Source organism: Silurus aristotelis (assembly GCF_946808225.1).
Source record: "Silurus aristotelis genome assembly, chromosome: 15".
Classification (NCBI taxonomy): domain Eukaryota; kingdom Metazoa; phylum Chordata; class Actinopteri; order Siluriformes; family Siluridae; genus Silurus; species Silurus aristotelis.
The window spans coordinates 7,815,906-7,841,785 of NC_139588.1; the positions used below are offsets into that span (position 1 = coordinate 7,815,906).

The following is a 25,880-nucleotide window of genomic DNA, read 5'->3' on the forward strand; positions in this document are numbered from 1 at the left end:
TGTATCGAATATATTACTTTAACCCTGGACATACACTAAATGGACGAAGGTTTGTGGACGTGCGTGATGTTTTTTTTAAACATCCTTTTCCACATTTTATTCCCCATTTGCTGTTATAAAAACCTTATGGGAAGATGTTTCAGTAGATTGTGCTTGTGGAGATTTCTGCTCATTCAACCACAAGGATGCTTAATGTCATAAGTAACCTGAGGTGCAATCAATGTTCAAATTCATCTTAAAGGTGTTCAATAGGGTTGAGGTTCAAACTCTATACCAGTAGATCTTCCACACCAACCTATATAAAGTATATCTTCACTGAGCTGGTTTTGTGCACAGGAGCATAGGCATGCTAGGGCAGGGACCTTTGGGTCTCCTAGTTTAAGTGAAAACATTCTCTACAAATGTGTGCCTTCATCTTTGTGGTAACTTTTTTTTCTTTTTGTTCTGAAGGATCACACAGTGCTGAGAAAAGTCAGGGGTCCCAATACTTTAGTGTTTTGTGCTTTAGCTCTTATGCTATGGGAAAAAAAAAATTCTCTCAGAATATCACAAATGATGCAGAGGTAAAGTAGTTTGTTAACAAACTCAACAGATACATGTATATCAGACAGACTTCCTCTGGTTTCATTCACTGTTTGCTAGCCAAAATAGCACGGTGGTGATTCAGCTAGCTGGACTCCTCTCGCATGTGCAGTTTTGCACTCGGTCAGTCAGTGAAATGCCATTAGACAACCTGTTAAATAAGTGTGTTAATGCAGTGTTTGTCTGTCAGTGCTGTACAACTTTATTTGAATCCGCTATGATTTTATGTATATACACAATTTGTACTGAGGCACAGTCGACACACGCACGCACACACGGATGAATGTGCGGATGGAAGAAGCACAACGTACATCATAAACAGGCATAAATAACAAATACCATAACTATTATAAATAACGACTGATAAATAACAGACGTGGATAAAAGGCCAGTTCTGATCCCGAGTTCTTAAATGAACTCTTAACAAAAAAAGAGAGAAAAAAATGACGCAAATAAACCTAAAGGATATTTACAGACCAATACACATCAAAGCTGACTGAGCTCTCAGCCCAGATTTTTACCAGTCCTTGTTGTGTATACAAAAAAAAATGAGTAGTATGTTTTGTATTTTTGTTTTATTTTAAGCTATTTTTGTCAAAGGGACTAAAAATGTGAAAACTCAGTCTGTAAAAAAAAAAGACCAAACCCGGAATGGGATTGAATCAGGAGGAGCTTGAGGCGATGTCATTCTGCAGCGAGACCTTTTCCAACCCCTCTGTGTCTCAGACACAGTATGGTCTCAGTCTTTACACCTGCTTTGTGTAGAATTTGTCATAATTATGGGCAATACAAGTTCTTATAAGTGTGCGGTCCTTGTTAAGGATAAGAAAATGATTATAAATACTACTGAATAAACACGTGTTATAGTGAAAGGGATGAATCTCGATCAGTCGATCAGGCGAATCATCATGCGCACAGACTTGAGCGAGTAGAAGCCTCCTCCGTAATCAGCCCAGAAGATCCCATCTTGGAACTTGCTGCGGTAAACACCCCCGGGATACCACACGCCGTTTAAATTAGTCTGCCCGCACGCGTTGTACCACCAGCCGCCTTTGTGGAAGTGAGCACAGTTGCCTGCTGGAGTTGAGAGAGAGGAAAATAACATATGAGAAGCTGAAAGACAGAAGATAATCATTTAGCAGTACCCTATCCAGGAGATCTAACTAAACATGTGGTACAAATTATATGCATGAGCAACTGTACACTATTGCAGTGCATTCTGTGGAGCAGCTGTACCTGTGAAAGAGTCCTTGTCCCGGTCCAGCGTGGTGAAGGGTTTCCCGTTGTGGCTGGCCAGCGAGTCGCCGGCGTTACCCTGGTAGGTCCCCAGGCGCAGACGATAACCCTCCAGCTCGGGCTCTAGCCGGAAGCTGCTGTATTCAGCGTACACCTTCTTCCCTGACCAGTCTTCCAGTTCCACCATCAATCTGTAGTCACCCTGCTTGGCCAGGTTGTAGATGTTCTCCAACCCCAGCCAGTACTCACCATCTATATTCCCGAAGCCTTTCTGTTGAGAGAGAGAGTTTTTCTCTCATGAGTAATTTGTTTGTTAGTATGCAGTATACACAGACAACCCTGTTGTATCTTTTAGGTTCCTCAGTACTCATAAAACTGTCTGGGGTGGGGTTTTTTTTTTTTTGGAATCTGAATAACGTCATGCTCAGTATCCATAACCGACAGACCAGGCACAAGTGAATGAGAAATTTCTACGAATTCCAGCAGCTGAAAACTGTTGGCATTTTTCCACTCAGCCATCCAGCTGGATTGAATTGTGTTCACTATCCGTGGCACACTTGAAAGAATTTCAAGAAGTGTTCCTTTGGTTAATGTGAATTTGCCTGGCCTGACTCCGTGTGTGTTTGTGTGTGAGAACATCAGGGTTGAGGAAAAGTATTGTGGTTAAATTGGTAAACTTGTTTGGACCGCCCACCCCCCCCCCCCCCACCCTGCATGGTTTTCCCTGCACGGTTTTCCCTGCACAAAGCTAAACGACTGGCTTATGTTTTCACCGAATTGACTGCATTCCTGACAGAACTGTGTTCTGATGGATGTTGATGTTTGGTTAGGCGTGCTTACGCCTGTTTATATCTCCAAAGGTCTTGGTGAGATATTTTTCTCTTCCCTGTTTTTGCATTCCTTCTTTTGTCTCACTTGTTCAGTCCCTCACAACAAGCAAATTTAGGTCTCTTCGGGAAGGAAACAAAATGTTTGCATTCCACACAGCATTAAATATAATAATGTATCTACAGTATGTGTACAGAAGGACATAAGGCCTGGTTTAAGATCCACCGGAGAACACCACAGGAGCTAGGCTTTGACCTGCTTTGACCTAAAGTAACGAAGGACACAATAAGAATGTGTCATACTATAGCTTCTTACCTTATAGTTCTCCCAGTTCCTGAAGAAGTTGACTGAGCCATCTTTTCTCCTTTGAAAGACAGTCCAGCCTCCATTGTCCAACCCCTGCTCACACCATGCCTGAATCAACCGGTCACTGCCCTCTACCTTTAAAAGGTACATCCCGCTGGTGCTGTGGCCCGCCTGGCGAACCTGATAACAGTCACGGAATGGGCCTAAGCAAGAGACCGTTGAGAGACAATGAGTAACAGAATGGTGGAGAGAGGGAGAGTGGGTCAGAGAGGGTAAAAGGGTAGACAGTAAGATGGTGAGAGGAGTAGGAGACAATGAAAGACCGGGAAAGAAAAGGAGACGTTGAGAGAGGGAGAGAGAGTGAAAGAAGGGCAAAGAGACATTAGAGAACTGGAGAGATGGAGACTGTGACTATTCTATAAATTGAGAGAGTGGGAGAAAAAAGATGAGATGAAGAGAAAGGAAGCTTTATTCATGCCACATGAATTCACAGTGAAACACTTTTTTTTTTCTTTCTTTTTTTTTTCCCTCACATATCCCAGCGATGTTAGGAGCTGGGGTCAGAGCGCAGGGTCAACCAAGATACAGCCCCTGGAGCACAGTGGTTTAAGGGCCTTGCTCAAGGGCTTTGAGAGTGGCAGCTTGGCAATCCTGGGGCTTGTACCCCCAACCTTCCAAACAGTTACCAAGAGCTTTACCCACTGAGATACCACTTCCTCGCGGGGTACAGAGACCGTGAAAGTTGGCAAGTCTCTGAGCAACATCATTGCTGCTGAGACAGAGCTGTACTTTTTGATGGAAAACGAATTCAAACATTTACACACAATATTCTTTGATGCTATAATTTCTTTTTTAGTTCTGTTCTGTTTTCTGACAAATTTTTACAAACAAAAGATTTAGAGAGGGTTGATAGCCAGAACAATACGCTTACTATATCAGGAACGTTGGCTGTTTTTTTACACAGATTGTTGCATAACATGATTAATTGCTGCTAATGTTCTAATACCAGTGTCTGGTCATTTTGGAAGGGTTTAACAGTTCAAATGTAAAGAATGTTGTGACCCTTTACTGCACTATTGGTTTTTCAAACATTTCAAACAGATTAATGGATTCGGATTCAAGAGGCATTCAGTCCGATATTCTGATGCAGCTAATGGAATCAAATGCGGCCATGGGGAAAAATAGCAGCAGAGAGGCCAAATAGGAGATCAGATCAATGATCTATCATCAACTGTTATTAAATATAATCATCCACGTTAATGGCTTCATTCCTATGACCAAAGCACTAAGTCAAAGCTAAGACAACTTGATAGATCATTGTGAAATGATTTCCTGTAGAGGGAGAACACCTTTTAGCTGGGTAGCACTCATATGATCTGTTCACTTCACTTGCAATCTGCAAGAACTCTCTGTCTGAGCAGACTTCGAAAAAAAATTATAATGGAGTTATCATGTGCAGGCTTAGCTTCCATCACTCGCTCCCTGTAATTCTCTCTGTCTCTCGGTTTCCCTTCCCCTCTCTTAAGCTAAACTAATCAGTCGTATACGGGTGAGCCAGGAAAAAGGTAAAAGATGATGGGGGTCCTCTTGGAAGCCTGTTTGGTTGCCTGTGTGAGTGGTTGTTTCCTGTGTGGAAGGAAACTCCTTAAGCAGCCATGCTGATGCTAAAGCAGCAGGGGTTACCGAGCATGAATGATCGACATTGATCTTACACAGCCAGGCTTTGTGCCAGATGCTTGACGCCTGGACCCCCAAAATACACCGGGGTTACTCTAGACTGGCTTTTTATTTCTTAGAAGTGACTCATTTTCATGTGCACTACCTTTCTTTTTTCCTCATTTTTTTCTTTATTTTGCTGGAAGTGTTGGCGTAGTGGTTAGACCCTCGCATGTTAAGCATAAACTGTGGTCCTGACCATATTCTTTTAGGCAAAGCAGGGGTGCTGTTAGTGGTCAGCAGTAAGGAATTGAAGCCAGCAAGGCTGCACATTCTGAGCGATGATTCATCGTGTGAAAGCAAAAGACTCAGACTTCAGACTCTTGCTGAAAATTCTGACAGAGGTGGAGGAGCGTGATACGAGTCTGATAACTCTGAAATGCAGAGATGTCTGTGTTTCTGAGTTTTATTCCAAAATATGTGGCTGGATAGCGATAATGTAAGTGCTGCAGCAGGGAGGGATTGAAGCGCTGTCGTTCTGGTTTCATTAGTAAAGGTGAAGAGGACGAGGGTGTCAGCTCTCAGAGGTAGAAAAATAATGGCTCCCTAACAGCTGGTTCTCATTCCCGACTTTCTCCTTGTGCTGTGCCCGTCGGAGCGCATGAACGTTTATATGCGCAACATTTCTTTACGTGATGAGCATGTAAGCTTTAATGTCTTCCTGACTGTCTGATGGTGAGTGCATGTCCCTCCTGTTTAATGTAATATTACAGAAACATCTTCTACATATTTCTTACATACATTCCTGCCTGAATTGCTGTCTGTTCTATAGCAACGTGGGGACGCTGTGGTATCAAATCGCGCATTCTCTGCATTAGAGATTCATTAATTCGTTTATTTATATATACAGATGGTCCCCTTATTACAATGGTCCGCATAATTTCTTTTTGATCTTACGATAAAGAGAGCGATACGACAGATTTATAAATGTAAAGATTACTGGGTAGGCTAGGCCATAATATAAATACTTATATTTTCAAGTTACGACGGTGTCATCGGAACACATCTCCATCCTAAGTCTGGGACTAGTTGTATTTCTGGACTGACCTATGTCACAAAAAAATGCAGTTTCTGCACTCCTGCCTTGTAATTAGGCTAAAGAAGTGGGTGATATCATTTACCGTACCTTGTTTTCTTTATACAGGAACTAGACACTGGCAGGTTGTTACCTGTTCATATGAGACTAATCATGAAGCCGAAGCCCCTTTCTATTAGTGTCTGCAACTGGCTATGACAGAACCACCAGAACCAGCCACCATTTAAAAACTCAAAGCAATTCTATTACCGTCAGAGTTCAGGGTTCCTTGTGGTGCTGGTGGGATGCCCAGAGGGTCAGCAGTCGGGGGGACATCCATGCGCGAGCCCCGTGGGAAAGCTCGGTTGTTATGTTCCCTATGGATCTCATTGGTAAAGCGGTTGTTGTTGACCGGGATGTTCTCAGGCACTACCTGCACCAGCGGCGGCACGGCAGGAATCTCACGTCGTCCATAGCTACGCATGCAGTGCTCCTCCAGCATAGAGATCAGCACTGACTGGTTGTTGACGGTGGCAGCCAAGTTCGCAAAGCGCATCTCCAACTCCTTATAGCGCGAGGCCAGGCGCAGCATCTCCGACGTCACGTTAAGCACCCGATTCTCCAGCTGCACCAACTCCAGCGAGTTGTCACGTTTGCGTATTATTTCGTGAAGTAACTGCATGTAGAGCTGCGTGACACGCGAGTTCATGTTGCGCGACTCCTTGCGCAGGAGCTTCATCTCGTTTATTAAGTTGCTGTCCACATCCGTCACTAGCTGAAGCGTCTCGATCTCGCGCCGCTGCTTGGACAATACTTCCTTCAGGTCAGAGATGTCCATGCGAGTCACTCTGTCCTTTTCCGGCTCAGGCCCGGTGGCTGACGCGCAGATAGGTCCTGTGATCTTCTGCTGGGGCACCATGAACGTGTACGAGCACCTTTTGGTGTCGTCAACTGGTGCCCTGCGACGCCTAGACAACAGCTGCTCATTTCCTGAGCGACAGCTGCCCATGGCAGCGAGACAGAAGAAGAGCACCATGCCGAGGTTCCACGTTTCTGCTCTCATGGCTGCTGCTTCTTCTCCTCCCCGTCCACCACCTTTAATGCTATTCTTTTTCCCCCACTTCAGTCCTCCTCTGCACAGTCCAGAAGATTGTAGTAAATCACCTAAAACACGAAATAGTCATGAATAAGCAACAATTTACTCTTTAGCTGTTGAACAACTGTTGAACTTCTTTTTGGTACATTTCACATTTGCCCTTTTTAATATTTGCTTGACTAATGCAAAATGTCATCCCCGGATCTAATTGATTAAGTTCAGGAATGATGTTCTAGGTCATGAAGCTGTGATCTTAGCAGTGGTGGACAGTAACAAATGAATGTTATTGTACTTAAGAAGCTTTTTTGTGTATCTGTAGTTTTGCTAAAGTATTTTTATTTGGGGAGACTTTTCCTAAAATTCACTACATTTCAAAGTCAAATATCTTCCCTTTTTACTCAACAACATTATGGGAAATCAGTTCCTTTTTATTTATGAGCGGATAAAAACTTAATTGGTCAAACACACAGCAAATCACCAATCAGGGTCGAGCACATGCTCTGTTTTAAACTTGTTTTAATTGGCAAGTTTTCTACTTATCACCAACATAGAATTCAACAAAGCAAACAGAAGATTTTATGACTGAATAAATGATGGAAGAAACTCCAGACTCGCCACAACACCTCATTTGAGGTAGTTAAAAAGGTTTTGGGTTAATGATCATTTAAATAGATATCAATCAGTGTTTCACTCATTAATATCATTCTATTAATAGATCAGTGTGCTGAAAGTAAGTCTTTTCACATGAACTCAGTTGATTAAGAGTCTTGTGACAAAAATGATAATAGGAACATTATAGCCTTAATAAACCATAGTACATTTGAGGGCAAATACTTTTGTACTTTTACTGAAGTGAAAGTTTAAAGGGAGCAGTTTAACTTTTCTTAGAGTAATATTACAGAGTGTATCTCTACTTTAACTCAAGTACATAGTTTGTGTAATTAGTCCAACACCGGTTCTCAGTCCCTTGGTGTTTATAAGACGCCTCCTACTAGCAGGCTGCTCTGACTCAACCTTCAAGAGATTAATAGAGCCTCTCATGCCCCTGGATTTCACCCTGGGTTAAAATTTATCTTCAATCTTGAGCTCCTTTCAACCAGAAACATTATTTATGTTGTGGCAAAGCGATCGCATATCTTCGGGCTTTCGTCATCGGTGTAATGCTGTTCATCTCCCTTTTCACAGTCTTCTCTTTCCTCATGCTCAGTTCTGCTTCTCATCAGGGAAAGACACACTTGCTTAGGTGCCTCGGTCTGTGTATACACACTTTTCAAGCCACCTCGTGTGTCTCTGTAGGCCTAAGGTCATGTATGTGTGTCTGACTGCACAGCTTTATTGTGTTCGTCAATCGAAAGCGATTCAGTGTTTTCTGATTCTGACGTTTGAGCGGGGCGACATTCCATCTTTTTTTTTCTTTATTTTAAATCCCCTCGTATGCACCTCGATCTACGCCTCTGCTTTTCTTATACACACTGTGCTGAGAGCTAAAAAGATATTCAGGTTATTTAGCAATGACTGACAGCTTCCTGCCTACTGTTGCACACACAATGGACCAACTAAAATCCTGTTTGAAGCAGATTCAGATGAAGAAGGAGAAACAAGCAGGCAGAGGGTGCGAATAAAAGAGAAACTGGAAAGGATCAAGGAAGTCGAGCAATTTCTTGAATTACTGAAGCTGGTGAAAATTAGGGAGGAGAGAGAAGCCTGGAGGCAGCACGTGGATGTTGCTGTTGGCCGGCGTGCTAAACAGCACGCATGGCTCAAGCACAGGTTTTGCTGGACCAATCTAGCTCAGACTTCCCAGCTAGCCTCAGCTGTGCTGCTTTTTATTCCGCACACATTTTTCCCTCTCTGTCATTCTGAGAGACTCAAACAGACGTCGGAGCCTAAAATAACTGGACATAACGCTTTATTTCACAGTTACTGTGGAGAAAGACTAATAAAGTATATTTCCACTTCCTTGGTAATAATAAATGGCTGATCTATTCATTTTCGTTGGCAAGAGAAAGTGAGCTGGAGGCTCACTTCAGTTTGTCTTGTATTTTCCATGCCTGTGAATTTTGTGATTGCCTAGTGTATGTTTGCCGAGAGCTAAAAGGTGGATCACCTGGATGTGTCTGAGGTCAGAAATGGCAAGAATAGGTGTAATGTTTGCCATCATTTGTGGTAGCTTCAGTGTAGTTGATATTTTGTAACAACTACTTATAGGGCAATGCTGGACTATGCTGATGTACTATTCAGAAATCGCAGGAAAGTCCTAATCCCTTTGAGTCATACGGTTGTCCATTCCAGTTTCCGTGTTTTTGTCCGACCGTTCTCGGCAACACTATAATCTCCTCTGTTAGCAGCTGCCTGAGACCTTTCGGCAGTTGGGCGTGATGCAGCTGTTCATAAGCCATAGGTTGTGTCCATCCACACTGAGTCCTATGAAGTTTCTGATGTGAAAAGTACTTGTCGATGATGTCACCTGGCTGGTTTTCAGGATGCAGAACCGAATCTGGTCCTTTGTTTCTGTTGAGCGCCATTGCAGAAACATCGGTTATAGAAGCTATAAAAGGCTTTTTCCTAGGAGTTCATTGTTTTTTTGGGGGTTTTTTTTGGCTTTTATTATAGGTTGAAGACGCATATTCGAGGTCTCTAAGACAATATAATTGAGGAAACCACTACGCAAATAGTAAAACAACCCTGTGGTAACTTTAAAGGTTCCAACAACTATCTTACTGAATCATGGTTTTGTCATTTGTTATCCATTGTGAAAATACCCAAATGACACACATTTGCCTTGTTACAGCAAATGGAATTTTTGACTGGCTTGAAAGGCTTAATTCTCTTTTCTTTCTTTCTTTCCTACCTTCTTTCTTTACTGGTTTGATATCATTACACAGTTCTGACAACAAGGCGCATATAATATCATCTTCCATCTGGGATGACGAAGTAGTCTTTTTCCCAGCGATCTAAGCTGGAAAAAGTTCCGTGATTTTTCTCTTTTTAAAACCTTTTTTTTTTTTTTTTTTTTTTGGTCTCTCGCCAATGTGCAGAAATCTCTTCATCACTGCTCATTTATTCTGCACCAAGTGCTTTAGCCTGGGGTACATGTAACACCTTAATCAAACGACTTACTTGCTGAAGTGTGTGTGTGTGTGTGTGTGTGTGTGTGTGTGTGTGTGTGTGTGTGTGTGTGTGTGTGTGTGTGTGTGTGTGTGTGTGTGTGTGTGTGTGTGTGTGTGTGTGTGTGTGTGTGTTTATGGTGTACCTGTAACCTGGTATTTATACTTTTAGCACTGAATTTGTTAGAAGCTATACAGATTTTTGTGCAGCGTACATTGACAGTTGTTTTTAGAGCAGCCCAGCTATCATCATAAAGGACAAACAAGAAAAAGAAATTGATGTATAAAGGTAAATGAGCCTTTAACATGTAAAAGATATTTAACATGCAGAAGAAGGAGGCAGAAATCTTTCTGGTATTCCGAATCAATCCCACAGGGGCAAAAAAAAGTGCAGAGAGCGCAGTAAGTGCAGTTTCTGCATCATATTTATATTATTTAGGATCTAAATCGGGCAAGCTTATTCGTGTTTTTTTTTTTTTTACAGCACGTCCAATTTAGAGTTATATATTATCTGCAAAATGACATTATTATGAGAAGGAAGTCAGAAAAAGCCACTGTTCACGTTTTTTTTCTTGCTATACATCAATGATTTTCGATTTTGGACTTCAAGAAATAATCCTTGAACTTCTAAATGTATTTTTGGACTGTAAACATTGGTCACTACTGCTAATAGAGTGGTATAGACAGTCATGGTCACTCGTGTATTTGTTTGTTTGCTTGTTTATTGTACTGGATCTTCACATTTCAAATAGATATTTCTAGATGCAAATGAGGCTTCGCATTACATATGCGTTAATTTGCATAATTAATAAACACAACATACTGGATTGTTTTCAGTATAACATCTTTTTTTTGTTTTACAGTGTTATCCATACATATCGTAGTACATCAGTATATTATACATACATAATAATTAGACATAAATTTGCATGTCTCTGGAATCAAGATTTATATGTTTCATTACATTATTAGAGATAAAGCCATTTTCTGTGATTTCTGAAAAATGAAGGATACAAAGAAAGGGTGAAAAAATACTGTTGAACTTTTAATTTTATTCTATAACATTATTCTTTAATTCTATGTTTGACTATGCAATCTATTCCAAACTCATATGAAAAATTGTACGTTGTATGAATACTTAGTTCTTAGTAATATTCTTAGTTATTCTTAGTAAGAAAATAGTTTTTCTATTCAATTCATTTTTATTTGTATAGCGCTTTTAACAATGAACATTGTCTCAAAGCAGCTTTACACAGATAATGTGGTGATTAAAAGTAAATATGTTCTTTGTAAGTAAGTTTGTCCCTGATGAGCAACTGTGGCAAGGAAAAACTCCCCGAGATGGCATAAGGAAGAAACCCTGAGAGGAACCAGACTCAAGAGGGAACCCATCCTCATCTGGGTTGCACCAAATGTCCATTTGAAGCAGATATACAATGTTGCGGGGTGCAGTGATGATGATTTTTGCCTCCATGCTTCATGTATTGTATTTGATTGATGACAGAGTTTATAAGATATACTGAGTTGATCATGAAGCTATACTTAATTTAATCAAATTAATGTTTTTTTATTCATCAGATTTTTAACTGTTATTTGAATGAGCAGGCCATTATCCTTCATCATTCAAAACATTGGAAACAATCGACAATTAAATTTGTTTTTTTTCCCGCCCCTCCTGTGGTCGTGTGCCATGTTTACACACATGCAGAATTTACATTTATTTCGAACCCCGGTGCATTTTCCTCTTTGTTGCATTTTTATGTGTATTGGTGGGAACACAGACACCGAACTAAGGAACCGGTCCGAGTCCGACTAGCTGAGGTATTGTCTGGCCCAGTTTCATTCAAACTCAAACACATTAAATATTAGGAAGTGAGTGAATCCTAAATCCACCCCAGTACCGTTCTGTAAGTGAATCCAGCCCGCTGTCTGTTTTGAGATGTGTTCATTTATCTGAACTCACAAGCTACAAAAAAGGAGCCTCAGAGGACAGAGGGAAATGTTTAAAAAGATCCATTCGATGTAATTATCTAGGCATTCTGTTGCGTAATCGATTACATACACACTTTGCTTGATTTTTCTGGGACATTGCATTTCAATATTTGAAAAAGTGTGCATTTCCAGTCCTACACACCCCTTGGCTTCTTGCTTTGTTTAAAAATACGTGCAGTAAAGTGAAGATGCTGCGGACTCTTGAAATGTTCCAGACATCTGGACACGAGGCATCGGACAGAATAATTTGAGTCGCCTCAAGTGCCATTAAATCTCATCATTCACTTATTGAGACTTGAGCTCATTATGTACAAAACCGTATTTGCCTGGATAAATCATATGCAGTTATAGCGTCATAAAGAGAGAGAGAGCGCTTGTGTAATGCTGGTGTGATTTGTGTCGAATCTCATTCTTGCGCACTTATTAGGCCCATATTTCAAAATGCTACATTGTACATTGAGGGATTTTTGGCAATGCAACTGCCGTACTTAATACTTAGAGGTTACTGCTGCGATTAGATCCGACTTTTTTGTATTTATTTTTTCCCCCCTCAATCCTTGGAAGTCTTGAGTAGTAATTCTTACATTTCGTGCATGCTGGCCTTGCTCTGTGTCTTTTACAAATGTAAACGGCGTTGTTAATCTGATTTACCTATGCTCATCCTTAAAGTCTCTCTCTTTCTCTCTCTTACACACACACACACACACACACACACACACACACGAGCGCGTTAAGCTACCTGCAGATTTTGTGTGATCACAAACACACCTGAGTTACTGCTGACTGGTCAAGAGCGAGAGCCATTTGGACGAGGTTTGTTTATTTATATAGTAAATGTATTTCCCAGCCTTTAAAACAATATTGGAGATTTCCAACATCTGGCCTTCAGATTTTCCACAAGAAGTAGTCTGTCGGGATGGGATGGATACACACCTACACGTTCAAATGCGAGCACGCACACACACACACACACACACACACGAGTTCTCTCTAAAGAAGAGGAAAGAACGTTGAAAGTGAAGCCTAGAGGATAGAAAGGTTGAACAAGAGTGAGGGTGAAGTTGTCAGGAAAGGCATTGTGGGAAAGCTTTAACTTTTAGTAAAGGAGTTTTATATTGTTCATTGACTTCATGCTGAACACATGAGGCAGACACACACACACACACACACACACACACACACACACACACACACACACACACACACACACACACACACACACACATGCTCAGTACAACAGGCAGCAACATTTTACACAGGGCCAAAAGAACAGGAAGCGTCATGAAGGTCGCTTATTCACTCCGGAGGAAGCATTGACAAAATGAAGAATGGCAGGAGAGAGGAAGAATGTGGGGGTGGAGGGTTTTGGGTTGAGCAAAAGAACGAGGCTCAAAAAGCGAGCTGGTCAGCATTCTCCTTTGTTGCATATTGTTATCCTATACTTTAATTTAAATGAAGTGGATGAGGAAATGGAGTTTGGCAAAACACCAAGGACAAAAGTGTGATGCGATGAATTTATGGGCTGAGAAAAAGGGCCACTCAGGAGCTTTAATTGCACTTGGGAGTCAGCACTCAGGAGCTGAAGAGGAGCACGAATTGAGAAGAGTTCATTCAGCAGTGCATGGCCTTACAGGGCAGTTACTTTAGTGTGAAAAAGCTGTGATTTTTGGCCAGGTTTCCTGCCAAAAGAACTGCTTTAAACATGCTTTTTTCTTTTTTTTTCTAATCACACTCAGTAAGCTGTTGAAAACCCTGACATTTACCAGCCTCTAGATCTTCTAGGGTTACAGATTAAACCCAATTCTCTCTCTCTCTCTCTCTCTCTCTCTCTCTCTCTCTCTCTCTCTCTCTCTCTCTCTCTCTCTCTCTCTCTCTCTCTCTCTCTCTCTCTCTCTCTCTCTCTGAGTGAGTGAGTGAGTGAGTGAGTGAGTGAGTGAGTGAGTGAGTGAGTGAGTGAGTGAGTGAGTGAGTGAGTGAGTTAGTGAGTGCGTGAGTGAGTGCGTGAGTGAGTGAGTGAGTGAGTGAGTGAGTGAGTGAGTGAGTGAGTGAGTGAGTGAGTGAGTGAGTGAGTGAGTGAGTGAGTGAGTGAGTGAGTGAGTGAGTGAGTGAGTGAGTGAGTGAGTGAGTGAGTGAGTGAGTGAGTGAGTGAGTGAGTGAGTGAGTGAGTGAGTGAGTGAGTGAGTGAGTGAGTGAGTGAGTGAGTGAGTGAGTCTTCCAAATATTCTTCTATACTCATATACAGATGAGAAGAAAGCTAGCCATGCCAGTGGTTGTGGCACGTGTGTAGTGTAGGCATGTATGCCATGTTGCTTTTGGTTTGTGTATTTGTGCTGTACCCTATTGGGTAAAAATGCTTTGTGTTAAAAACACATTTAATTCTGGACCAGAAAGTAGGCTGAGGGGGGAAAAAAAAAAAAAAAAAAGGGAAAAAACTCCTCCTGATATACCGCCAGTGTTTATTTTTTTAGGACGCATTACCAAATTAATGGTGTGAGCTGGTGGTGAAGTCTCCGGACTGAGTTGAGTTGATGTTACACACTTACAGCAGGTACTTACATGCAAACACTCGGGGAAGAAACATTGAAATAAATGAAGGTCTGCCTGGTCTGTTTATGTGCAGCCCTGCGTTTTTACTGCTCTCAGAGGGCACATGTGTGTTCTTAACCTTTCACATTCTGCTCGTTTTGTTTGGTTCGGGTTTTAAGCATTGCGAGTCGTTAAAAATGTAAACAGAGGGGGGTTAACTTCTGTGCATTTTAACCTCTGGTTCCTCAGAGCAGTGCGACGAGACTGATTGCCTTGCGCGAGTATTGCTCGTTCGAAATCCTTTTGTATATGAGCATATTATATGTTCAAGCTTCTTGTAGCATCTTGTACACACCAGGCTACTAAATGCCCCCTGATGTTGCGAATACACACAATGCGTACACACATGCATGTTCCTATACACATAGGAGATCACGTATCACGGGGTCACTGGGTCCAGCATGTCTACATGAGGAAGCAGTTAGTGTAGAATGACCTTGTGTGTTTGGTGGGTTTATTTTTCCTATATGAATGGAGCCCTTTATCCCATCTACAACAGTCGAGAAACTCTTTGTACACAGCCACCAAGTGAGACTTGCTAAACATAGCCCACATCTCAGCACATCATCTCATAAAAATGCAGATCTATGAGGAACTGAATCTCCACAATGTTTCCCAGTTGAAGACAAGACTTTAGTTCACCAGAATAAGACAATAACGCAGTAATAAAACTCTCATCCCAAACCAAAAAACAAGCCCAGCATGGTAATGAGTCTTTCCGCACCCTTGACATTTGAAGCCTCTTATAGTTTGATGCTTAACAAAGCAAACAATCTCACGCATTTATCATTAGCTTGTTCCCCTCAAGGCTCCCCAGACCAGAGTGGGGAAGTTCAGGGAAAAAAAAAAATTTCCCCCTCTCCTTTTTCTCGTCTTTGAGGATTTTTTTTTTTCTTTTTTTTCTTTTGGCTTTGATCTTGCCCTAGTTGTGCGGTGTTGGGTTTTTTTTTTTGTTGTTTTTTTTTTTTTCCTTTCTTCCTCAGGCAGGACAACTGGTATAGTGTTAGCACTGTGACCTGCTGAGACCCGACCTGGTGCTCTGACATCCTGAGTGGGAGCGCCGAGAGATGCGATTGGGAGCTTTGTTTGCAGAAAACATCAGCAGCACTAAACATTATAGCTTGTGAACAGCCAGATAGAAAGACAGAAAGAAAGACAGGTGCTGAGAACTAGAGAAGGAGTAAATAAACAAGACGGTGAATAAAAGGCAGATAAAGTTTTGAACTGAAGTTGGAACTGAAGCAGCGCACTCACGTGTCCTCCTGAAGCTGAGTGAAGCGTGATTATTCTGCACGCCTGTAGATGTTAATGGAGTTAAATCAGGTCTTCAGTTTGGCTATCAAATCACAGTGTCCAGCAATCTGTGGAAGTCCTCAATGGCGCGCTTGTCTCGCATATCCCACGCTCGAGGCCTCCTCTGCTCTGGAGTTCTCTTTCGTAGAGACTGCAGGCAGCGAGCGTCTGTGGCTCTTCAGCAGATCTGGAGCCAAGACATGATTCTGGAACTGCCAGCTGCCTTCTGGAGACTGAGTCGCCCTCAGACACCGCCTTCGTTTTTCAAAAAGGATGGGGAGGTAAAGGAGATCTGGCAACAAAGAGGGAAGGGGAGGTAGGGACAGAGGGTTACAAGGGTCAGGATTTTGTTTTTCTTGCTTTCTTTCTTTTTTTTTTGGAACTGAAATCGAAACAGAAAAGAATCTAGCCTTCTTCAGTTTTTTTACTCTCTTTTAATAATTGTTTTTCAGAGAAATACCAGAAAATGGAGACCTTATGAAACTTGTCTGAGTGAAAACACTGATGTTTTCTATAACGTAAGCCAAATAGTGAGATTTTGGACATATGGTGTGAATCAGAGTTAAGGTTTTTGTGTGCTGGCTGTGTTTCAGTTGGTCGTTCTGATATGTTGCAGGCGAGGTTTCAGCCTTTGGGCTAAAGGGATTTTCTGCGGTTTTTCAGAGACATTATGTAATCTATGCATGCTTGCCTCAGTATGGTTAGAGGTTTGTGCTCAAGGTTTATGTTTTAAATGAATTACTACTGAATTACATCCTCTTCACTGAACAATGATGAACATTAACAGCACTTTTCCTTTTCTGTTCACACCGTGTTTCTCAACACAGAGATTTGACATATTTTCATTATCCTGTACATCTTTTGCATCAGAGGCAAAAATTGTGACAGTAAAATGTTAAAGTATTTTATCAGAAGTATTGAGGTGTTTTTATCAACTGGGGTTCTAAAATGAGTGAAAAGTTGGATCATTTTATTTATTTATTTTATTTTAGTCATGTTTATTTATTTTTTATTTTTTTTATTTTTATTTTTTATCTAGAATCAGCTTATTATTGGTCTGTCTTATTTATCAAGGCCAGATCTGTTTTATTTGTGGATCTGAGCTGTAAATTTGTAGGTGCATGTCCACTGTGAGAGACATAATCTAAAAAAAAAAATCCAGAAATCACAATATTTGATTTTTTTTTAACTATTTATTTGTATGATACAGCTGCAAATAAGTATTTGAACACCTGAGAAAGTCAATGTTAATATTTGGTACAGTAGCCTTTGTTTGCAATTACAGAGGTCAAACATTTCCTGTAGTTTTTCACCAGGTTTGCACACACTGCAGGAGGGATTTTGGCCCACTCCTCCACACAGATCTTCTCTAGATCAGTCGGTTTCTGGCCTGTCGCTGAGAAACACAGAGTTTGAGCTCCCTCCAAAGATTCTCTGTTGGGTTTAGGTCTGGAGACTGGCTAGGCCATGCCAGAATCTTGATATGCTTCTTACAGAGCCACTCCTTGGTTATCCTGGCTGTGTGCTTCGGGTCATTGTCATGTTGGAAGACCCAGCCTCGACCCATCTTCAATGCTCTAACTGAGGGAAGTAGGTTGTTCCCCAAAATCTCGCAATACATGGCCCCGGTCATCCTCTCCTTAATACAGTGCAGTCGCCCTGTCCCATGTGCAGAAAAATAACCCCAAAGCATGATGCCACCACCCCCATGCTTCACAGTAGGGATGGTGTTTTTGGGATGGTACTCATCATTCTTCTTCCTCCAAACACGTTTAGTGGAATTATGACCCAAAAGTTCTATTTTGGTCTCATCTGACCACATGACTTTCGCCCATGACTCCTCTGGATCATCCAAATGGTCATTGGCAAACTTAAGACGTGCCTGGACATGTGCTGGTTTAAGCAGGGGAACCTTCCACGCCATGCATGATTTCAAACCATGATGTCTTAGTGTATTACCAACAGTAACCTTGGAAACGGTGGTCCCAGCTCTTTTCAGGTCATTGACCAGCTCCTCCCGTGTAGTTCTGGGCTGATTTCTCACCTTCTTTAGGATCATTGAGACCCCACGAGGTGAGATCTTGCATGGAGCCCCAGTCCGAGGGAGATTGACAGTCATGTTTAGCTTCTTCCATTTTCTAATGATTGCTCCAACAGTGGACCTTTTTTCACCAAGCTGCTTGGCAATTTCCCCGTAGCCCTTTCCAGCCTTGTGGAGGTGTACAATTTTGTCTCTAGTGTCTTTGGACAGCTCTTTGGTCTTGGCCATGTTAGTAGTTGGATTCTTACTGATTGTATGGGGTGGACAGGTGTCTTTATGCAGCTAACGACCTCAAACAGGTGCATATAATTTAGGATAATAAATGTAGTGGAGGTGGACATTTTTAAAGGCAGACTAACAGGTCTTTGAGGGTCAGAATTCTAGCTGATAGACAGGTGTTCAAATACTTATTTGCAGCTGTATCATACAAATAAATAGTTTAAAAATCATATATTGTGATTTCTGGATTTTTTTTTTTAGATTATGTCTCTCACAGTGGACATGCACCTACGATGACAATTTCAGACCCCTCCATGATTTCTAAGTGGGAGAACTTGCAAAATAGCAGGGTGTTCAAATACTTATTTTCCTCACTGTATAAAATCATTAAGATCACTTTTTATAATATGGGATCTATTAATTCAAGGGAAAGTGGTGATTGGACTGCTGTAAACTAATAATCATTTTTAATAGGTGAAAGAATTCTGTGGTGCCTGGTTTATATAAATGGAACAGGGTCATGTTTTCAAGAAGCTGCAGGAAACCAGTTTGTGCACAATCACTTACTCTCCTTTAACTTTTTCCTACACCGTGTGCATGATTAGGACAGAATTTAGGCAGGAAAGACGGAGGGAGATTCGCTTTAAAAGAGCAGCACAGCAAATGGTATTATATGACATGTATTTGTGAGACATGCAGGGCTTTAAGGCTGAGTAAAAACAAAAGAAATAATCCTGAATCTTCTTTCCCTTCATTCTAATATTAATATTTTCTGTCATAATGGTCTTAATATGCTTAAAAGTTTATCCAGGGTTGAGTCTGTGCAGCCAGAGGTGATCGGTCTCTTCCAATCCTTACTGGAAAGTTTCTCTTATGTAATACGAAAGCGGGACTCTTAATCTTCTTAAACTGCTTATTCTATCTGTGGACTGGGCAACACTTGAAATTCTGAAAAGCCTTTATTGTGTGCGGAAAGAAGAACTTTGTGTTCTTGTCCGATTTCTCAAAGACGCAGAGCATAGCAGCAGGGACTGTTCACATAGTGTTCTGAAGGAAAGAATGCTTGCACATTTAGTATTAACTGTTAACTGACTTTGGGGTGTGCGTGCGTGTGTGCGTGCGTGTGTGCGTGCGTGTGTGTGTGTGTGTTTTCTTTCTTCAGGTATGTATCTGTCAGATCTTACCTACATAGACTCAGCGTATCCCTCCACCGGCAGTATTCTGGAGAATGAACAGAGGTCCAACTTGATGAACAACATTCTGAGAATCATCTCAGACCTACAAAGATCCTGCGAATATGGTGTGTGTGTGTGTGTGTGTGTGTGTGTGTGTGTGTGTGTTTAATGGGAGTTCATAATTTATTACAATTTGATGCAATGGATTTTAAATTCTTCTTTTTTTCCTGGCTCAGATATACCTGAATTGCCTCATGTCCAGAACTATCTCACCTCAGTCCACTACATTGAGGAGTTGCAGAAGTTTGTGGAGGATGACAACTACAAGTGAGTGTGTGTAGCGTCGGTGACTTCTGTTCTTGTTTGCACGTGTGTAACGTTTCTAAATTTTATTTATTTTCTTCTGTTGTGATCAGGTTGTCTTTAAAGATCGAGCCAGCCACTAGCACACCTCGTGCAACTGCCTCTAGAGAAGACCTCGTAGGTAGGGAAAAGAGCATTCTGCCAATAGTGCGAACACGTTCTACTTCTATGGGTGGAGAAACATGTAGCAGCTTAATTCATTTCTGTGGCACAGGTTCGGATGCCTCTGGTTCGCCCTTGTGTGGTCGCCGTGGCAACTCTGCTGATGGTGGCCTACCTAAAGTCCCAGGTACTCCGCCTTCCCCTCGCAACCTCCTACCGTATGGGCACAGGAAATGTCACAGCCTGGGCTACAAGTGAGTCACTTCACTCAAACATTTACACTCTCACAGCCTTTACTTCTTTGCACTCATTTTCTGTGTGTGCGTGCGTGTGCGTGTGTGTGTGTATATTTGCATATTCCCCATGATGTAGTTTTATTCATAAGATGAACACAGTGGAGTTTAAGAGCGCTACATTCCCCAATGCTGGATCCAGACACCTGCTGGACGACAGTGTACTGGAGAGCAACACACCTACACGAGGACAAGCAGAGAGCTCCACTCTGTCCAGTGGCATCTCATTGGGTATGAAATCCCTACACACACCTACTGGAGTGGAGTGGGTTGGTATGTGATGGTATGGGATGGATGGATGTGCGGATGTGCAGATGGATGGACCCCTGTGTAGATGGATAGTTGTAAGGATGGATAGATGAATATGTGGCTATTATCCAATCTGTAAAAAAGTCGAAGTGTTTCCTGAATTGAAATTCAAGGCACTTAGTCATTTTCTCGAGTGGTATCTCCGTTCCAAACATCCTGTTTACAAAACCCATTCCAAACTTACACATACACTTGTTTTCTAACAGTATAAAGCATTCACACACATATATATATATATATATATATATATATATATATATATATATATATATATATATATATATATATATATATATATATATATATACATATATACATACACACACTACAAACAATTAGAGATCTTTACATGAATGAGCAGTACTTACACTTACATTCTGGTTGTTGCTGTAGGAAGCAGTGAAGGATCGGAACTCAGTGAAGAAATGTCTTGGCCTGCGTTTGAAAGGTAAATACACCATTTTTTTTGTTGATGTGCAAGTGCACAAAGATCCACCAGCAACCACCACCACACTACTAGCCATGTATTTCTTTTCATTGAACCACTAAATGTTCCAATTTTCTGATTAGATCAAATTTTTTCACCCGGGCACATATTCACACACATATATTTACAGAAGTGCGTTATTATATTTGATATTTTCTTCTAACGGCCTGTTTTTTGCGACTGCTGCACTCGTAGTTCTGTGTGTGTGTATGTGTGTAACAATGGCACTGTATCTATGTTGTGTGTGTTAGTGGAAAACCCAACGTGTGCTAATCAAAAAATTATAATAATTGTGTAGCTCATGAGAGAGTATGTATATACACATGCATGTGTGTTTTGGCTGAAACTGATCCCTGCATCATTATGACCGACACCCAACAGGACACGTTTCTACCACTCTCTGGGCCCAGTGACCCGAGTTGGCCGCATCTCCTGCAGAGGAGGCCACAGGCCCAGCAGGTAACTCCAGTCACCACTGGGCCATTCTCTCTGACTGACTTTCTCTTTCCTGCTTTGCCTCTCACACCACCCTGACTTGGGCCAAGCAGCTGCATAGTGTATGAAGGTGTTAGAAAATTGCACTTGGTGATGGGCTTCTCTGAACTCTAGGGGTGTTGCGGGTCCTGATGATTCTGTCTTGCAGCCTCGGCTTGCTTTTTGCTGCTGGAGACATCGGTCTTCTTGTTTGTTTTTTGTTTTTTTTTCCCTGCTTCATTTTCATTAGTAATTTGACTAAACAAATTTATATTATTAAATCGTTGTGTATGTCATTTCTAATGTTGTACGTTACCTTTTATTCTCTGAATCTATATACAGACAGGTGGCAAACTGTTGTTGAAAAGCAGTGAGAACTCCTTCGGCACGCCCCTGACACAGAAACGAACACCATTCTATTATCCAAACAATATGTTGTCAGTCGATGTACAAAATTTCTCACACAAATTGCATTTTTTGCAACTGTCAAGGCATAGCATAGGAGTTTTATTTTTGTCAAATTCATTAAGCTGTTCAGTACTGTAAGTATTGTAGCACTGTCCTATTGGAATAGAGAACTGAATCAGGAAAAAACTGTTTCATCGTAGGATTAATGTAAACCGAATTGGTTTGTAATGGTTTGCAGGGAAGTTTCCCACAAAGTGGAGATGTGAACCCAAACCATGCCAGGAAAATGTTCTTACAGCATAGAATACACACCCATTTTTCCTTTTAATTTGTCACCCATCTTCTATGAGACCACACAGATCATTCCTCTTTAAAAAAAAAAAAAAAAAAATGTATGAGGAGCAAAATAGCTGAATTTCCAAATGTTTTTCAAATCTCTCTTGTGGTGTTTTCTTGTTTAATTTCCCTGGATTAAAGTATTAAGGGGTCTGCATTATTTCGCCCCCCCCCCCCCCCCTTTTTTTTTTTTTTGGGTGTGTGTGTGTGTGTGTGTGTGTGTGCATGCTTGCTTATGTGAGAGCTCGAAAGAATGGAAGCCGTGTTTATGAACTCAGTCAGTGATGTGTGTAATATGGTATTAATCCTCTCATTCAACGGATTATGTATTACTTTGATCCTATACAATCTTCACTGGATGACCAGAAGTATGTGGACACCTGACTTTTACATTCATATGTGCTTATTGAATTATCCCCTTTGCTGTTTTATATATTTGTGTGTGTGTGTGTGTGTGTGTGTGTGTGTGTGTGTGTGTGTGTGTGTGTGTGTGTATATATATATATATATATATATATATATATATATATATATATATATATATTCATTCAGCTACAAGAGCATTGCTAAGATCATGTGCTGATGTTGGGGAGGAGGTCTGCGTTTTAGTTTATCCAAAAGGTGTTCAGTGGGGTTGAGGTCAAGACTTTGCGCAGGTCATTAATTTGGAGTACTATGACTCCAACCATTTCTTGAGGCCACGTTTTTGAGGAAGGCCCGTATATGGCTGTGATTCTCAAGTGTTCACATCGTTTTTGGCGTAGAGTAAATAATTCAACCATACTACTGAGTTCAGCAACACCACACCTATCCTGAGTAGAGGAGGAAATTGTAAGGTAACAAACTGTGCTTGTTTGTCTGTTTGAATAGTTCAGCCGAGTCCGAGGAGCTGGCAGTGCACCTGTACCCTGGAGCAGTGACCGTCCAGGGAGTGTTACGCAGAAAAACCATCCTAAAGGAGGGCAAGAAGCCTACGGTGAGACCTCCGTGCACTTCAGTTTTGTAAATTATTCAGTCACCTCCTTCATTGATTATCGCAATATTAAGTTAGTTCTAATGCTTCCTATTACTACACTGGAACGTTTCACTGTGTTAATCACTTCATTCATCTGTGCTCATCACATCCAATTCCACTTCCTAGTTTGATTCAGTTTTTACAGTAGCGTTGGTGACAACATCTGCGTATGTGGAAAAAGGTACTTACAGTGCCTTGCAAAAGTATTGACCCCCCTTGGCGTTTCTCCTATTTTGTTGTCTTACAACCTGGAATTAAAATGAATTTCTTTGGGGTTTGTATCATTTGATTTACACAACATGCCTACCACTTTGAAGATGCAAAATATTTTTTATTGTGAAACAAACAAGAAATAAGACAAAAAAACTGAAAACTTGAGCGTGCATAACTATTCACCCCCCAAATTCAATACTTTGTAGAGCCACCTTTTGCAGCAATTACAGCTGCAAGTCTCTTGGGGTATGTATCTATAAGCTTGGCACATCTAGCCACTAGGATTTTTCAAGGCAAAACTGCTCCAGCTCCTTAAAGTTGGATGGGTTCCGCTGGTGTACAGCAATCTTTAAGTCATACAACAGATTCTCAATTGGATTGAGGTCTGGGTTTTGACTAGGCCATTCCAAGACATTTAAATGTTTCCCCTTAAACCACTCGAGTGTTGCTTTAGCAGTATGCTTAGGGTCATTGTCCTGCTGGAAGGTGAACCTCCGTCCCAGTCTCAAATCTCTGGAAGACTGAAACAGGTTTCCCTCAAGAATTTCCCTGTATTTAGCGCGCCATCCATCATTCCTTCAATTCTGACCAGTTTCCCAGTCCCTGCTGATGAACAACATCCCCACAGCATGATGTGCCACCACCATGCTTCACTGTGGGGATGGTGTTCTCGGGGTGATTAGAGGTGTTGGGTTTGCGCCAGACATAGCATTTTCCTTGATGGGCAAAAAGCTCAATTTTAGTCTTATCTGACCAGAGTACCTTCTTCCATATGTTTGGGGAGTCTCCCACATGCCTTTTAGCGAACACCAAACGTGTTTGCTTATTTTTTTTCTTTAAGCAATGGCTTTTTTCTGGCCACTCTTCCGTAAAGCCCTGCTCTGTGGAGTGTACGTCTTAAAATGGTCCTATGGACAGATACTCCAATCTCCACTGTGGAGCTTTGCAGCTCCTTCAGGGTTATCTTTGATCTCTATGTTGCCTCTCCGATTGATGCCCTCCTTGCCTGGTCCGTGAGTTTTGGTGGGCGGCCCTCTCTTGCCAGGTTTGTTGTGGTGCCATATTCTTTCCATTTTTTAAAAATGGCCTTAATGGTGCTCCGTGGGATGTTCAAAGTTTTGGATATTTTTTTATAACCCAACCCTGATCTGTACTTCTCCACAACTTTGTCCCTGACCTGTTTGGCGAGCTCCTTGGTCTTTATGGTGCCGCTTGCTTGGTGGTGCCCCTTGCTTAGTGGTGTTGCAGACTCTGGGGCCTTTCAGAACAGGTATATATATATATATATATATATATATATACTGAGATCATGTGACACTTAGATTGCACACAGGTGGACTTTATTTAAGTAATTACGTGACTTCTGAAGGTAATTGGTTGCACCAGATCTTATTTAGAGGCTTAATAGCAAAGGGGGTGAATACATATGCACGCACCACTTTTCCATTATTTTATTTTTTTTATTTTTTTCATTTCACTTCACCAATTTGGACTATTTTGTGTATGTCCATTACATGAAATCCAAATAAAAATAAATTTTAATTCCAAGTTGTAAGGCAACAAAATAGGAAAAACGCCAAGGGGGGTCAATACTTTTGCAAGGCACTGTATGCAGTTTTGCACTCGTGTGGCTACAAGACATATCAGCAAGACTGTGATTAGGAAACACCGGGGGTCTCCCAACAGGGCACACTGGGGATGTTACTAAATAAATATACCTTATACATGTACACAACGTTTCTGTCTGTTTTATTATGACAGACAGGTCTCTTTTATTTGAGGGGCTGGTTACAAAATGACTAGGAAATTTAGAAAATAAGGTTTATTACGGGATTATGATTCCCATTCACCAGCCTCTCTTATTAGATAGTGGATTTTACCGATAGCGATAGCTAGGTTGGATCGTACTTGCCGATAACAGATTAATCAACCGATTAAAATGGACACTGGAAACAAACATATCACAACACTCCATATAAAATAGTACTGATCTTTATTACAAAAATAAAAAACAAAAAAAAAAGAAAAACCTGTCAAATAAACATTACGTGGCATCAGTGATTTGCCTCTGGAGGCCGCTGTATTATTGTATAACGCAACCCGGAAAAACTATCGGAATGGATTTTTGACAATAGGCACTAGTTCCAGCCATCAGTGCCTATTAATTGCCAAAATCTGATGGCTGATCGGCCGACCTCTATCATACAGCAGTGCAACATAGCATTCTCAGAGCAAAGTGTTGTTTGCCCTCTTCTGCATACATGAACTCCTTGCCATTAACACCCATGACATTACTGGGATTTGAACTTCGGATTTCCTGATGAGGGGACTATGTAAACTGCAGTGCTCATATAGGAATATGAGTGCAAACAGCCTAAGCTTAATTTTGCCTAAGTGAAATTACATGCCAGGATTTTAGATAAAGGTATAGATATTTAGCTGGTCAGACTCTGATGGATGTTTTTGATTAAATATTTACCACAGGTAACATTTATACAGGTTGCTACGTGCAGGTTTCCTCTCCATCTGCTGGTGCAGCGCTGTATTAGGACTTCAGCTCCACTGTCTCGGTCTTTAGTGCTTGGCTGTGTGGTGTATAAATCAACCCCGGCAGTAAAATGCACAAGTTTAAAGTTTGGTTATGGGAGAAGAGGGAACCGTTACAACCCTACCCCTTTACATTTAAAC

General features: G+C 41.3%; 2 protein-coding genes across 3 annotated transcripts in view; one reads left to right on the top strand and one right to left on the bottom strand.

Moving 5' to 3' along the window:
* ralgps2 (Ral GEF with PH domain and SH3 binding motif 2) overlaps nt 1–25,880 on the top strand; it is a 97,363-nt gene that overhangs the window by 66,771 nt on the left and 4,712 nt on the right. Inside the window, exons 10-17 of one of the 2 annotated variants that reach the window (XM_083563339.1) lie at nt 19,180–19,317; nt 19,429–19,519; nt 19,609–19,676; nt 19,770–19,911; nt 20,030–20,181; nt 20,653–20,707; nt 21,128–21,205; nt 22,835–22,940. In XM_083563339.1, coding sequence (XP_083419465.1) covers nt 19,180–19,317; nt 19,429–19,519; nt 19,609–19,676; nt 19,770–19,911; nt 20,030–20,181; nt 20,653–20,707; nt 21,128–21,205; nt 22,835–22,940 — 830 coding nt within the window. The remainder of the gene's footprint in view (nt 1–19,179; nt 19,318–19,428; nt 19,520–19,608; nt 19,677–19,769; nt 19,912–20,029; nt 20,182–20,652; nt 20,708–21,127; nt 21,206–22,834; nt 22,941–25,880) is intronic. The other variant, XM_083563340.1, reaches the window with a different exon arrangement.
* Nucleotides 1,143–16,017, bottom strand: angptl1a (angiopoietin-like 1a). Its single transcript, XM_083563343.1, has 5 exons — nt 15,719–16,017; nt 5,954–6,847; nt 2,962–3,155; nt 1,819–2,089; nt 1,143–1,659 (listed from the first exon to the last, which is right to left on the bottom strand). The coding sequence occupies exons 2-5, from the start codon at nt 6,744–6,746 to the stop codon at nt 1,469–1,471; spliced, it is 1,449 nt and encodes a 482-aa protein (XP_083419469.1). The 5' UTR covers nt 6,747–6,847; nt 15,719–16,017; the 3' UTR covers nt 1,143–1,468.

Excerpts from the sequence above, each read along its gene's own strand:
- angptl1a (XM_083563343.1), bottom strand. The coding sequence starts at position 6,746 with ATGAGAGCAGAAACGTGGAACCTCGGCATGGTGCTCTTCTTCTGTCTC. Across the intron at positions 3,156-5,953 it reads AGGAACCCTGAACTCTGACG|GCCCATTCCGTGACTGTTAT; the intron begins GTAATAGAATTG and ends TCTCTTGCTTAG. Across the intron at positions 1,660-1,818 it reads GGACAAGGACTCTTTCACAG|CAGGCAACTGTGCTCACTTC; the intron begins GTACAGCTGCTC and ends TCTCAACTCCAG.